The following is a 14,058-nucleotide window of genomic DNA, read 5'->3' on the forward strand; positions in this document are numbered from 1 at the left end:
AATTTTAAAAAAAGGATGAATGAAGGGAAAAGCACCCAGAGGACTTAAAAACAGACTGAATGTCCTCTAGAGATTCTATATTCTTGCCTGGCTCTGAGTAATTATACAACCTTCTCCTATCACCTGTGTTATTCTCTTCCCCTTCCTTTTCTTCTACTAAGTCTCATTTGTTCTTGTAAGAACCTTCTCCAACCTTCTTCCCTGAGGGCTCCAGTTTACTTTGAGAGAATCTGGTTTGTTCCATTAAACCGAGTCCATATGCCCCATCTTGAACCATGATTAATTATTGTCTCTCATTGTTTTCCCATATTAGTCTTATATGTCACACTAGATTATAAGCTTCTTATAAGAACAAGGGTTACTGCTAGCTTATTTTGGAATACCTCACAGTTTCTAGAATTTGACACTAGTAGTTCACTAGGCTCCTGAAGATCAATGGCTGTTGAATTGCTCCTCACTGTTGTGTATGATAAATAGTGATCCCTATGTCCCAATGTACATTAAGTAGACCTATTGTCCTGGCATAATTATTAATAATACCTCTTTTGCTTTCAGACTTATCACATTTTAGGCAATAAATTATATAATCACCCTATACAGTCCTTAATAATGCAACCAACATTTTCTTAAAGTTCAACATTTTTAAATGGTACTATTTTTAACACAAATATCCTTTTTGGGGGGAGAGTAAGGAGTGTTAAGTGTTTTTGCACACATTTGGCATGGAGTAATGTGTATGTCATTCCAAATGTCAAATGTCTCCATTATTAAATATGTGTCCTGTTGCTCAACTGACAGATGTCATTGTCTACCATATAATCACAAGTGGTTTATTTTTTTTTTAATGTTTATTTATTTTTTGAGAGAGAGACAGCATGAGCCAGGGAGGGGCAGAGAGAGAAGGAGACACAGAATACAAAGCAGGCTCCAGGCTTTGAGCTGTCAGCACAGAGCCCGACGCAGGGCTTGAACTCACGAAGCGTGAGATCATGACCTGAGCTGAAGTCGGACACTTAACCGACTGAGCCACCCAGGCACCCCTTTCATGTTTGTTTAAAGATAATATTTTTGAATGAATAGTTAGGGATTTTCTCCAGTAGGGAGAATCATCATTTCTGCACATTTTCAGAAATTTTTTTTTCAAAATTTACTTAAGCCTAGAATTCATGGGAAATGAGAAATTTCTCCTCATTTGTGAACTTCCTAATTACACATATGCTTAGTGTATCATCCTTAATGAAGGATGATGCTCTTTTATGGAGGGCAAAGTCTAGATTGTCAAGTACTTGGTTAAATACAATTTGAAAATTTTCATAAACTAGAAGTAAGGCTTTATTATAGTATTAACTTCTTGAATTAGGAGATTTGGATTCCAGACAAAAATTTACTAGTTGATCCCCAAATCTTCATCTAATATTTGTTATTCTTCCCAAACTATGTGGTGAGAAGGAAATAGATACCATTCTTTCTTGTGATCTATACATTATCCAAGGGCAATACTTAGTTCTCTCATTTCCCAGGTCAAAGTGGTGTTAATCCTGTGAAAATAATTCATCTGTGCCCTGGCTAATCTGCATTTACTAGAACAGCACAGAGGCACTCTGTTTATGTCTGACAAGGTAGTTATAAATCACACTTCTTCAGATCATAAATACACATTTATCTTTAGAATATATCACCAACTGAGTCATTTTGATGTAAATATTGCACCTCTTAAATATAATGATGATAATAGAGGCTGTGAATCCACAGATTTGCATGAGTGCTCCCTTTTCAATAACTGAAAATATTTAAATCGCGGAAGCTTTAACATCCTATAGGGAGTGGCAGACAGATGTGTCAATAGAGTGAGACCTACAGAAGTTACGACTGTTTTCTCAGAGTAACGAGTAAGGCAGACTCCCTGGCTTCTGCCAGGGAATTATGGTGCTTTTTCTAGTGGGTACATTTGGGTTATGCTGTGACTGGAAGCTCGGAAGTGACAGACTCCAGGACAGTCTTCGGCTCCTTCACTCCTTCAGTGCTGTCATCATGTAGAAAGGGCCCCATGGCCAATGGTTGTAAACAATACCAAGTGATCAGTAGTCTGTACATTTTCACCTGTGGAAATCATCTTGCTTTCTGGTTCTGGTAAAGAGATGACCGTTGGATAGGAGCCCCCACCAAATTATGAGGAACCCGCCTTGTGGTGGTATTGTCATCCCCTGGTGTCTGGAAATGGTCTCAGTTGGTTGTACTTTTACTTGAGGATTAAAGCACAGATTTCAATATGTACGTTCTGTTCTCTGAATGTAAAAATTACAAAATACACCTACATTCACTTCTAACTGTCAGTATTGTAATTCAGCAGATTTCTGTTTTTCACTGAAACCTGGAGTTGAATTGTCTTAAGCCGGAAGGCATTCAAGCTGCTGTTTTTCACTCGGCTATATTTCTCTATAAGCATCTAATTGTTTCAAAAAGTGATGTACAGTATGCAAAAACCTGAATCTAATGCAAATAAGTCTGTACAGCACTAAAGTTAACAGGTGTTCTCATTAATGTAAGTAGACATGGAACAATTCTTGAATGTTTTATAAACACTCATAATCATGGCCAAATATGTTACAATAGCATAGAGATACATCCTGCAACATCTTTTATTCTTGTTGTGCAATCTCAGCACTTATTAATGGAAAACGTGTGAGTAATAAACTAGTGGTGACATTATCCATTTTTGCATAAGTCACTGTATCTTTAATTAGCTAATATTTCTAAAAAAAAAATGGCCACCTGTCCTCCCACAGTTTGCTTGTTTATTGATGTTAATAGTGTTTTAGTAAACTTAGTGTCTGCAATGTTGATTGACAAGCATGAGCCCCTGTGCATCACTGAGATTCTCTAAAGACTTGACCCATAAACCTAAGAATTACTTCTTGAAAATCTTAAACCTGTGTCCAGTTTCTCACATTGTCAACTCTCAGAAAGGTTCATACACAGGGTGAGATTCTTAGTTCATTTAGTAGATTATCCCTGCAAGTCACATGGTGGCTTTGGAATATAATCAAGAACATTCTATTCTAGTGATACACATGGGAATATAGACCCAGTCATGGTGCTTCCTGACTCCTCCAAATTTAATCCTATTGTTTGAAGTCTAGGACTTATTGACTGATGGGAAAATAGAGTCTCAGATTGCTGTTTTCAATCTCCAAAATGGATTTCCTACCCTACTCTGATAAAAGTGGCATTAATCAATGCCACAATAAACTACTTACATTGCCTAAAAGAATGCAATGGTCTTGCAACCTCCAAAATTTTATTGCAATGGAGGCCTTCCACGAAGATGGTGCTGAAGATGAAGAAGGAAGCCCCTGCTCCTCCCAAAGCTGAAGCCAAAGCAAAAGCTTTGAAGGTCAGAAAAACAGTTTGTTGTCCACAGAGATGTCCACAGTCACAAAAGAAAGAAGATGCACATATCACCTACCTTACAATGGCCCAAGACACTGCATCTCTGAAGGCAGCCTAAATATCCTTGAAAGAGCATCTCCATGAGAAACAAACTTAACCACTGTGCTATCATCAAGTTCCCCTCGACTACTGAGTCAACCATGAAGAAAATAGAAGACAACAGCATGCTTGGATTCAGTGTGGATGTCAAGGTCAATAAGCCTCAGATCAAACAGGGTATGAAGAAGACCATTGACATGGACAAGGTTAACAACTTAATGAGGCCTGATGGAGAGAAGAAGTCCTATGTTCAATTGACTACTGACTATGACGTTTTGGATGTTGCCAAAAAAATTAGGATTATCTAAACTGAGTCCAGCTGGCTAAATTTAAATATAAATTTTTTCACTGTAAAATTTTTTATTGAAAAATATACTGTGGCATATAAAATATTAGCATATAATGGACTCACTAAAATGTATATGGTAGATAATGTTCATTTATTTATTATTTATTTAATGCCCCTTAGGTGTGAGTTGTGCAGCCACCCACTGGGTAGACCATTGCCCTTGGCTTCAGAGTAAATATAGTGTAGTACAGGGTAATCACAGGGAAATCAACAGAGAATTGCAATGCAGACCAATATGTCTTATAATAAAGTTGGATCAGGACATCATAGGAACATTTAGGAAGGGTATCTATTTCAGAAAACACTTTTCTATAAAGGTGACATCTAAATTGATCTGAATGAGATGATGGAGGAAGCCAGAGAGGTCTGGGCAATGGAAACAACCTGCTCTAAGGGAAGAAATGAAAATTAGTATAGGACAGCTTGGGAACAACAAAAAAAATTCAACATGGCTGGATCATAGAGATGCAGAGGGAAATATAGAGCTGGGGCCTGCAGTGTAGGTAGGTAGAAGAGCACACAGGATCTGGCAGGCTGAACTAAAGGTTGTATTGCAGTGTAGCAGCTGTGGGGAATCTCAGAACAATGTCAGGCAGAGGAATAGGATGATCAGATTCGAATTTCAGAAAGATCACTATGGCTGCAATATGGAATATGGACTGGAAAGGAAAATGTGGATGAGATGATGGGGAAACCAAAAGATATTATTATTAAATCCATGTGGGAGATTATAGTAGTATAGATATTTATATGTATAAAAAATTTTCATAACATGATATTTTCATTATAATATAAACACATATATAATGTTAATCCATGGGTCAAAAAATATAGAAGGATAGAGAGTAATTCAGTATACCTCAGGGAAAGGGAGATTTAATGTTTATACTTCTGTGTTTATTATTTTTTTTTTAAATTTGGCATTATGTAAATAACATAAATAATAAAAATCATTCCAACTTGAAAATAGTGGGAGCTGCAGATTTCCAAATGTCATGTGACTAAATGAGTAATTTTGCACAGTGAACATAGCTCAGATTAAAGGCCAGTCTGTAGTTGGCAGTGACTGAGTGAGTGGTGAGGACCAGAAAACATGAGTCCTAGGATGATTAGTCTATCTACAGGCAACTACTCCCCCCAAATTTAGAAATTAGCGTTAACAGCAGAAAAACCCTAAGCTGATATCTTTATACACCAACTGCTTCGATTAGTCACTTTTTTAGTCGTTTTTCATATGAGCACCACAGGCAAAAGTTTGGGTGTAGCTGACTGCAAAACTGTGGAAACTGCTAAACTATCTACTAATTACTTGGATAGTATTCTTTCATGAATATTGAGAAGACTTTTTCTCAGTACTTAAAATATTTTCCGACAGATAAAAGAATGCACATGAGTTTTTGTTAAACATTTGATTGAAATAGACTTGGGGTTTGGGTATTTCGTTAACAAATAGAAAGGTAGAGTGGACAAGTGATATGGATGTGAATGTTCACTATAGGGCCAATTTTATTTTGTAGAACAAATCTGTGTTGTAAGAATGCATGAACCAAATTATTTGGGTGTCAAAGGTACAACTCAATTTCAATTAAAAAGCACTGTTTCTTGAAAGGTTGGCCTTAAACCTTAGATTTCGGAATGCACTTGAGATCTGTTGTGTATGTAGCCCAACATTTGTTTACTTTCCATTAAACAAGAAATTGCTTACATGGGCAGGTTATTTTGATATGATGACACCACTGAGGGTTTCAATAAATGTACATGCAAATCAATCAGCCCCAAACACATTGAAAACATATCCAATAAACATCTGGAAACTAATGAACGCACATTTGTTAGCACAGGGGGGTGTTGTGGAAATTCAGGATCCATTGGTGGCTAGCCTTATTTAGTAGCATGTGGATTTAAGAATATTTCACAGAGTCAGAAGAAAGAGGGTAATTATAACATAAGGTTCAACATCTTTAGATATGTAGAACATTTTCCGTTGCTTAAAACAAATATTCCCTAAGAAAGTATAAAACATTTTTCTGACTTGCAAAGTTTTTGCAGTCTATCATTTAAATTACTTAAATAAAGGGAGCTTTACTGCTCCCCAAAGCTAAGAATATAACACCCTCCATGCATATTAGCTTGATCTTCTTGACAGACCAGAAAAGTGTTTGTGTGTGCCAATTAAAACAAAAATGGATCCCTAGTGGCTTGTTCTTCACACAACTTCTGAAGACTGCTATCATTGTTTGCTAGGGTAACCCTGGATAAGGCTGCCATCCAAAGTAAACAAACTTTTCAAAACTTTCATGACAGATGGGGGTTACAAATGCATTTTAATAAGAGAGTTGCCAAAGCAACTTTTTTTTTCCTTATAATCAGCATATATTTACTTAACATCTAGCAACATTGGGAACACAAAGCAGATACTTTCTCACAAAATGTTTTAACAAGTAATATTTTGGGAAAGACAAATTGAAGACCTTTTACTTCTAACTGATATTTTACCCATAGTTTTATGTTAACTTTGCTCAACATGTTAAGAAAAATGTTAGGAGTTACTCACATCAGACTGTAATTTGAGATAGACATGCAGCTTGATAATGTAATTTCATCGTTGGCCATAAACACCTTTGAGACTAAGTAATTTGACTATTAGTACAACCATGACAACCTTTAATTGATCAGCTATATGAAATGGATATGTGTGAAGTGTGATGTAAGATGAAAAAATTGTGAGTCTCAGGGATCTTTTTAAGCATTATTTCCTCAACTTTAGGTCTTGAGCTCTTGCTATAATGTTGCCAAAATGTATACCTATATTTTATGCACTTAGAATTCAATGAAGATAGAGCCAAAATTAATTTCAAAAAATAATTGTGTTCACTTCAAATGAATTTAGTATATTTTGACATAAATTTTTGTATATACTTCATTTAATTCAAATCTAATGACTTCATCATGATCCCAAAGTGTCTCCAAATACAATAGCAATTAAATCCCATTCCTTCTAAATGGGTTATCCAGTTATTTGTAGAATCACTGTAGCCATATCATTCAACAATTTTTAGGGCCCTTCGGATATTTGGAATATGCTATTATATGTTTCTTACATACAGTTTCAGCTTCATTAAGATGGAATAAATTCTTCTTTGGCTGATAGTTAAAGACTGATCCTAAGCAAAATATGAATGATACTTCATGCATATGTAGGCTTGTTTCAGTCCTTTCTAGAATTTGAAGGCATTTTTTTGGGGAGGATGCCCTAATCTTGTTTTAGATATATATTTTTTCATAGCAAGATTGTGGTTGTTTGTGGTGGGGGGGGGAAGAAGAAAACATCTGAATAAGGATACTGGGTGATCTTTTTATTTTATTATTATTTATTTATTTATTTATTTTTACATTTAAACAAAGACTTTTATTAAGACCCAGGGTTTGTTGAACATATCCATTTTACACCACATAATATCATTAGTATCTTTTTTTATGAATACAATTTATTGTCAAATTAGCTTACATACAACACCCTGTGCTCATCCCAGCAAGTGTCCTCCTCAATGCTCATCACCCGTTTCCCTCTCCCCCACCCCATTACCCACCCTTAGTTTGTTCTTTGTATTTAATAGTCTCTTGTGATTTACCTCCCTCCCTCTCTGTTTGTATCTATTTTTTTCCCCCTACCCTTCTCCCATGGTCTGATCTTTTTAAAATTAGGCTACCTTTAACATAACAAGGAAGACACAAGCAACTTTTTTATAAGGTGTACATTCCAGATTTTACAACTTAAACCAAACCATCATAGTCCTTTTCCCATATGCACAGAGTCCTTGACTGTGTAAGACTGTTTGCTGAGGACTAGTGAACTAGAAGTCAAGATCTTTGTAATCTCTTAATTCTATCATTTAAAATGATGCCAATTTGATAGAATGGCATTCTCATTTTCCTCATTTGCTTCATTTTCTTCATTTGCAAAATTACTTTATGATAGCAGAGGGAAACTGCATTTGAAGAATGTTTATTATGTGCTTTGAGATCATTAAAGCTGATATTACTTTGCATACCAAGTGGTAGTATTCGTATCCTTAATGTACTAAAGTTCTGATACAATCAACCTTTAAAGAATAACATATCATGACCAACAGTTTATGTATAATTCCATGATGTAAATGTGTTTGCAGTAATTACTCCCTCCTCTGAAATCTTGACATGATCATTGTCTGTGCCACTCACATTGGGGCTTAGTATAAGCCATTTTCTATTGTTATTTATCTTTATATGCATATGTCCTATTTATGCAAACAGATTGTGAGCTCTTGAGGATGGTGGGGGTGGGGGGTGTGTGTGTCCCTAGCCTCTAGCAATGTGCCTTGCACTTAATGGATACTCAATCAGTCCTTGATGACTAGCGGGATATTCAGTCAGAAACACCTCATCTCAGTCTCCTGAACAAAGAATTATTTGCGGAATTAATTCTACAAGAGGATAGGTGCTACGATCAAAGAAGGGAACAGATATCACTCATTATCTCTTGCACTTTTGATAGTCTCTCAACATGTATTTGAGGTCAACTGGAATGAAAGTATCCAACAAGAGTTAGCCATCAAATATGTTTTACCGATAAGGTATCTATCCATAGCATAAAGTTGTACATTGATCACTATCATAAATACTTGATTATTATTTTAAAAAGGCTGGCGATAACTAAATTAAAATGTCCACAGTGTTTACTCTGTGGAGTCATGAATAGTTTTAATTTGCTCTTTTGTTATCTTTATTTTTTCCAAATTCTTCACAATATATTCAATTATTCTTAGAATTAGGAAAAAATATGAAATTCTAAAAAGTTTTTGTTTCTATTCTGGTATACCAAATTATGGAAATTTTTAATAGCAAAAATGCCATTCCACATATTATTTTTCACTTTCGTTAAAATCTAACACGGGCAAGACTACATGCCGGACTGTATATTGACAAGGGTGATACTTAAATAAACACAAACACTACTCATTAAAACTCCTCAAGGATGTTTAAATTAGCATAACAATACTCCATGCATTAATTAAAGCCTGAACAACACATTTCTTCTCTCCACCTTGCTTATTGGTGGAGTTGGGGAGCCAGGAGTTACCTGCTTCCATCTTCAGAGGAACCACAAGGTCACAGACTTAGGTTCTTAAAGAATGTGTCTGTTCTTCGCGTTGCCTGGTGGATACACTCCTACGATTTCCTAGGCATCCATGTGTCACCAGCAAGAATTCAGACAGATCCTTATCCAATGTGAAAACTTTGAGGCAAATTTCCCCAGACAGGTAATGAAAGGTATCTGTTATTGACAACGATAGCACATTTCATTAAGACTGCTTTGGTGGCAGGATATATCCCTTTAAAATACAACTTGGTGGCAAGGAAGCGGTTCAAGAGACATTTGTCCAAAGTAGGCTTCAACGCACAATGGAGACCAGCCACTCTTGCCTTAACCCATTGTGTTTTCTGTAGGTTCTTTCTTCATCCACCTCACACCAACATCTGTCACTTGGGCGAAACTTGATATAGAAAAACACATTAGCATGGCTTCATCTAAAATCTTTTATGTCTGCTATTAGTTTTACATCACTTTACATTGCCATCAGGAATTGCTCAATCAAAAGGTTTAGTCGAAGCTCACAGTCTTTACTGATGTGTTTTTCCCCCCAAGAGCGTTGAAAATTCAATTGTTCAAACTGAAAATATGATTCAGCAAACCATTTATCAGAAAACCTTAAAGAGGTCATGGAAAAATGTGGATTGAGAAACCTGAATTAAATGGGCATGAGCAGTCAAAGACTTTGAAAATGCTTTCCTGTGAATGGCTGGGATGGAGCAGAACAAAGTCAATTACTGACTGTAATTAAGAAGTGGATGCATTTAAACTGTAGAGAGCAGTAGCAGACTTCTCCAGACTGCCTAGTAACTGGAAAGATTAGTGGGAAGACAGAGGAAAGAATGTGAACTGTATCTTTCTGATAGTAGATTTTGAATGAATTGCATTCGTGTAGTTCTCTGATCCAGCTTCCTCAAATGAATTCATAAATCACTGAGTATGTACGATTAATGCAGTAATATATTTGGATAAAGAAACTTTTAAAATACATTTTGTTTTTGGTTGTGTTGGCAGTAAAAGATCCCCTTTGCATTGCATAGCATGCACCAAAAATGCAAATGTACTGGCGAAGTACTTACATTTTATCACTGTTTGAATTTACTAGACTGAAAACTGAACTGTGTTAGCTCTTTCCTAAACCCTCAGAATATAGTAAATCTAATTATGTTTGTTTCTTGTACTTTGAAATGTTTCTTTTTACAATTTTAATAATGGTTTATTTATAATGGCAGAAAAAATATATTAGATTGCATGTTGTGTTTGGGCTAATTCATATTTCTTTGTGTATGTTACCAAATTGTGATGTTATATACTACATTCATAATCAAAATATTTAAAGTTAGATTAGGATGAAGTTAGAGGTCAAGGACATTACTAGTTTTCTTGGGTTAGTCACAAGTGACCTTATATTTTTAGATTAGTATTTCTGTGGCAACACTGTATAAAGTAAATATTTGGAGCTTTATGTAAGTGAAGAACATTGCTTGGGTTCTTAGGCAAATTAGGCAAATATCAGCTTAGCTGTCTTGTAATAGATACATAAAACAGAGGACTATTTAGGGGATATTTTGAGCCTTTTGAAATCTTACATGCATTTCACTTAAAAAAAAAAAAGAGTGATTGGCCCTGGTAGTCTGTCAAATTCTAGAAAATAAAATTCCTCTTATTTTCTAATCTTTCACTTCTCATAATCGCATATACTTGGATAGTCCTCTCCTTACAGTTGTGAAACGTCGCAATCAAGAATGGTTGCACTGCAACACTGAGTGATGTTGCGTCTCTATATAGTTTTTCTAAAAATAAATGACAAGTGAATATATATGTATGTGTGTAATCAAAGATTTTTTTTAAAACTCTAGGACCATTGTCATTAAATGTTGTCATAAGAATCATTGAGACCTTCAGAGTGAGCTATTTTGGGTAATAATTGTCACTTTCATGATGGAATTATAGTGACATCCTGAAGCATGATTTGAGATTTTCTGAACCTGTGCCACATTTCAATGTTCACCTCCTATTCAGAGCAAGTGAGGCTGAGAAGAGGTGACTAGCTCCTGATTGAGTATTTTGAAGTGTCAGTCCTCTTAAACCTCTGAAGCCTTGCTTGATGTGTGACAGTAGTCAGGAAGTGTTCATCTTCCTGTTGAAACAAAAAGTCAATACAAAGGGAAAATCTTCACAGTTCAGATTGATGGCCTAATACAAAAAGTGTGTCCACACCCACTCTAATCAAATTCGTCTCTAAGTAGCCTTTTATGTGTGAAATCAAGAGGATTGCTCTGTTTCTATAGGGTCACATTCTTCTCTCACAATTCTGGGGAGGAAAAAATTCACTGTAATGAAAAACGTATAGTTACATGTTAAATATTGCCAACTGCTTAATCGCCCTGAGAGTCTGGAATGGGGATGTTCATTTGATAAATACGCTCCATGAGAGGTTCAAATATGTAAATAAAGTTTTATTCTAATATACTCCTTTTGTGGAGAAATTGGTGCTTTATTACTTTCCTATAGATCTTTATGATAGGAAAATAGAAATAGCCAAATGTTATTCATTTGCATGACCTTTTGGAAAAGTCTGCATTAGTTTCTTTGGTAAATAATCTGTTTTACAGCCCTCCATAAAAGGAAATCAAATATAGAGATACTATTAGATTTGAAAAAGACAAACAGGAAAGAGCCAAAAGTGCAGAATGAATTCTGACACACCCGGGTGCATTTTTCTGAGGTTCTGACTTAAGTGGATACTGTCTGCATTATTCTGAACTTCCTGGCTTGCTTCTCCTTAAGTTGGAGTAATTCAGCTTTAGTCCTACTCTGAGTTAATCGTTCTATTATTAAAACAATAATGCATTTGTTATGACATGAAAAAACAGTTTATAGAGAGCAGTTCAAAATGATCCTAGTCTCCCAGTTCCCAGAAAGACAATTACTGGAATACAAGAAAATATTTTGGTGTATTGAAGTGTGTTTTTTAAACAGCATGTGTGTGCGTGTGTGTGTGTGTGTGTGTGTATCCATTTTTTAATGTAAAAGATCTATTTTATATGATTTGCTTACCTGTCGATTTTTTTTCCAGATCACAACAGTATCAGGAAATGAGTTCCTTCTACAGTCAGATATTGACTTCATCATATTGGATTGGTTCCACGCTATCAAAAATGCAATTGACAGATTGGTATGTATTTGTTTTGGCTGTTACCTTTATTAATTAAAATGTTGTCACTTAAATTGTGCTGCTTAGGCATATAACACACACACATTTCAATGGATCCTACAGATCAAGAGATATTAAGTTATTTTAAGTTTAAATAGAGTCCACTAAAAACCGTTTCCACAGACATGATTTGTGGAGCTAAATGTCATTTGATTTCTCTTTCAAAAACACAGTGCATTCATTTTTCCCCCCAAATAACAGGGATATTCATTTATTAGAGGCTGTAAAAAGCACACAAGCACTTAATGACTACTGAATTTTCATATTTTCAGTTCATGCAGTCTGTAATACATATTCTTGAAAATAAATACCAACGTATTTAAGCTCATACTCACTGTTCAAACACCAGTAAATAATAATCCTTTGTACTGATTTTCATTGTTCTCCCAGCTAAGCCAGATTGTTCTTCTCATGAAAATTATGAATCTAAAACTTCATGAAATTACCCTAAATCATACATTCAGAGAATCAGATTATTGAAAACTACCATTTTATACTGATTCTAGTCCAAACATCTAATTTTAGGACACTAATATTTGCAAAATCTTAGAAAGAAATATTCTTGAGAGCTTTTAATAAGGTATACAATAGGAAAATATAGCATTTTCTGTGTGGTTTTATTGCTATTTAATTGCAGTCGTCCTTTATTTCATTCTGGGGTTAAAACTTAAAAAAATAACAAATTGACTTTTCTCCATCATCAATATGTTAATATTATCATCATCCCCTTATCCAGGCATGCTTGAGTGCCCACACCCACATTCACCCACCCACAGACAGAGGGTGTTGTCATTAAGAGTGGACTCTGGAGTCAAACTGCCTGAGTTTGAATCCTGGTTCTATCCTTTACTAGCTGTGTGGCCTTAGGCAAATAAATTACTTATCTCTTTTGGCTTCAGTTTCCTTGTCTGGAAAGTAAGGGTAATAATAATACCTACCTCATAGGATTACTGTGATGATTAATTGAGTTAATACATGTAGAATACTTGGGGTGATGCACAGCACTTAGTAAGTTTTATATATATATATATATATATATATATATATATATATATATATATATACACACACACACACACACACACATATATATATATATATATATATATATATATATATATATATAGCTATGATTAAATTTGAATATTGAGCTTAGCATAAAGGCCTTATCCCAACATAATTATCTTAGTTCAATCTTCCCTTTAAATCTAACATCAAAACAGATCTGTAAATTATTTGGTGAATCCTTTCTTCCTTGTGAAATTATTCAAGTCTAATTGTTTGTTATTTCCAGCCAAAGGATCCAAGTGGTTCATCAAGAAACCTGGAATTATTCAAAATCCAGAGATCCTCCAGTACTGAATTACTAAGTCACTACGATAATGATATAAAAGAACAGAAACCAGAGCACAGAAAATCTTTAAGTAAGTATTTTTTTTTACTTGTTGATTTTAACTTTGTCTAAATGCAATGCTTATGAAATATAAATGCATTGAAATAAGATTTGAGCCAAACTCATACTACTCATGGAAGATTCGCAGCCATTTCCTGGCCAGGGAATCATGCACTGGAGGGCAGTCTGGGTGCTTTGCTAGCGTCATTGTTGGTAATGCCTTTTGAGAAAATAATTGTTCCAAGGTCATGGTCTCTGCTTACAGCAAACCTCTGAATCTCTGAGTAATAGCCAGGGCATTCGGATTGGTGATTGATTTTGAAAGTGGGAAATGTCAAGCATCTCTAAACCTTGGTATGCTATTTGATTTCCATACATTAAAAAATGTGTGAGTGACCACCACAGTTGGCTCAAGTTAAACCAACAGGCTATGCAACTTTCCACACCTTCAGGCCACCAAAAAGTTTTAGAAATGTGGG

The 14,058-nt window shown here is 35.2% G+C and overlaps 1 protein-coding gene across 2 annotated transcripts in view; it reads left to right on the forward strand.

Annotated features, from left to right (window-relative positions):
• Nucleotides 1-14,058, forward strand: part of ARHGAP15 (Rho GTPase activating protein 15) — a 609,505-nt gene that overhangs the window by 289,060 nt on the left and 306,387 nt on the right. For both annotated transcript variants that reach the window (XM_042948667.1, XM_042948666.1), the window contains 2 exons: nucleotides 12,049-12,147; nucleotides 13,481-13,610. In XM_042948667.1, coding sequence (XP_042804601.1) covers nucleotides 12,049-12,147; nucleotides 13,481-13,610 — 229 coding nt within the window. The remainder of the gene's footprint in view (nucleotides 1-12,048; nucleotides 12,148-13,480; nucleotides 13,611-14,058) is intronic.

Source organism: Panthera leo, chromosome C1 (genome assembly GCF_018350215.1).
Source record: "Panthera leo isolate Ple1 chromosome C1, P.leo_Ple1_pat1.1, whole genome shotgun sequence".
In the NCBI taxonomy this organism is placed as follows: Eukaryota; Metazoa; Chordata; class Mammalia; order Carnivora; family Felidae; genus Panthera; species Panthera leo.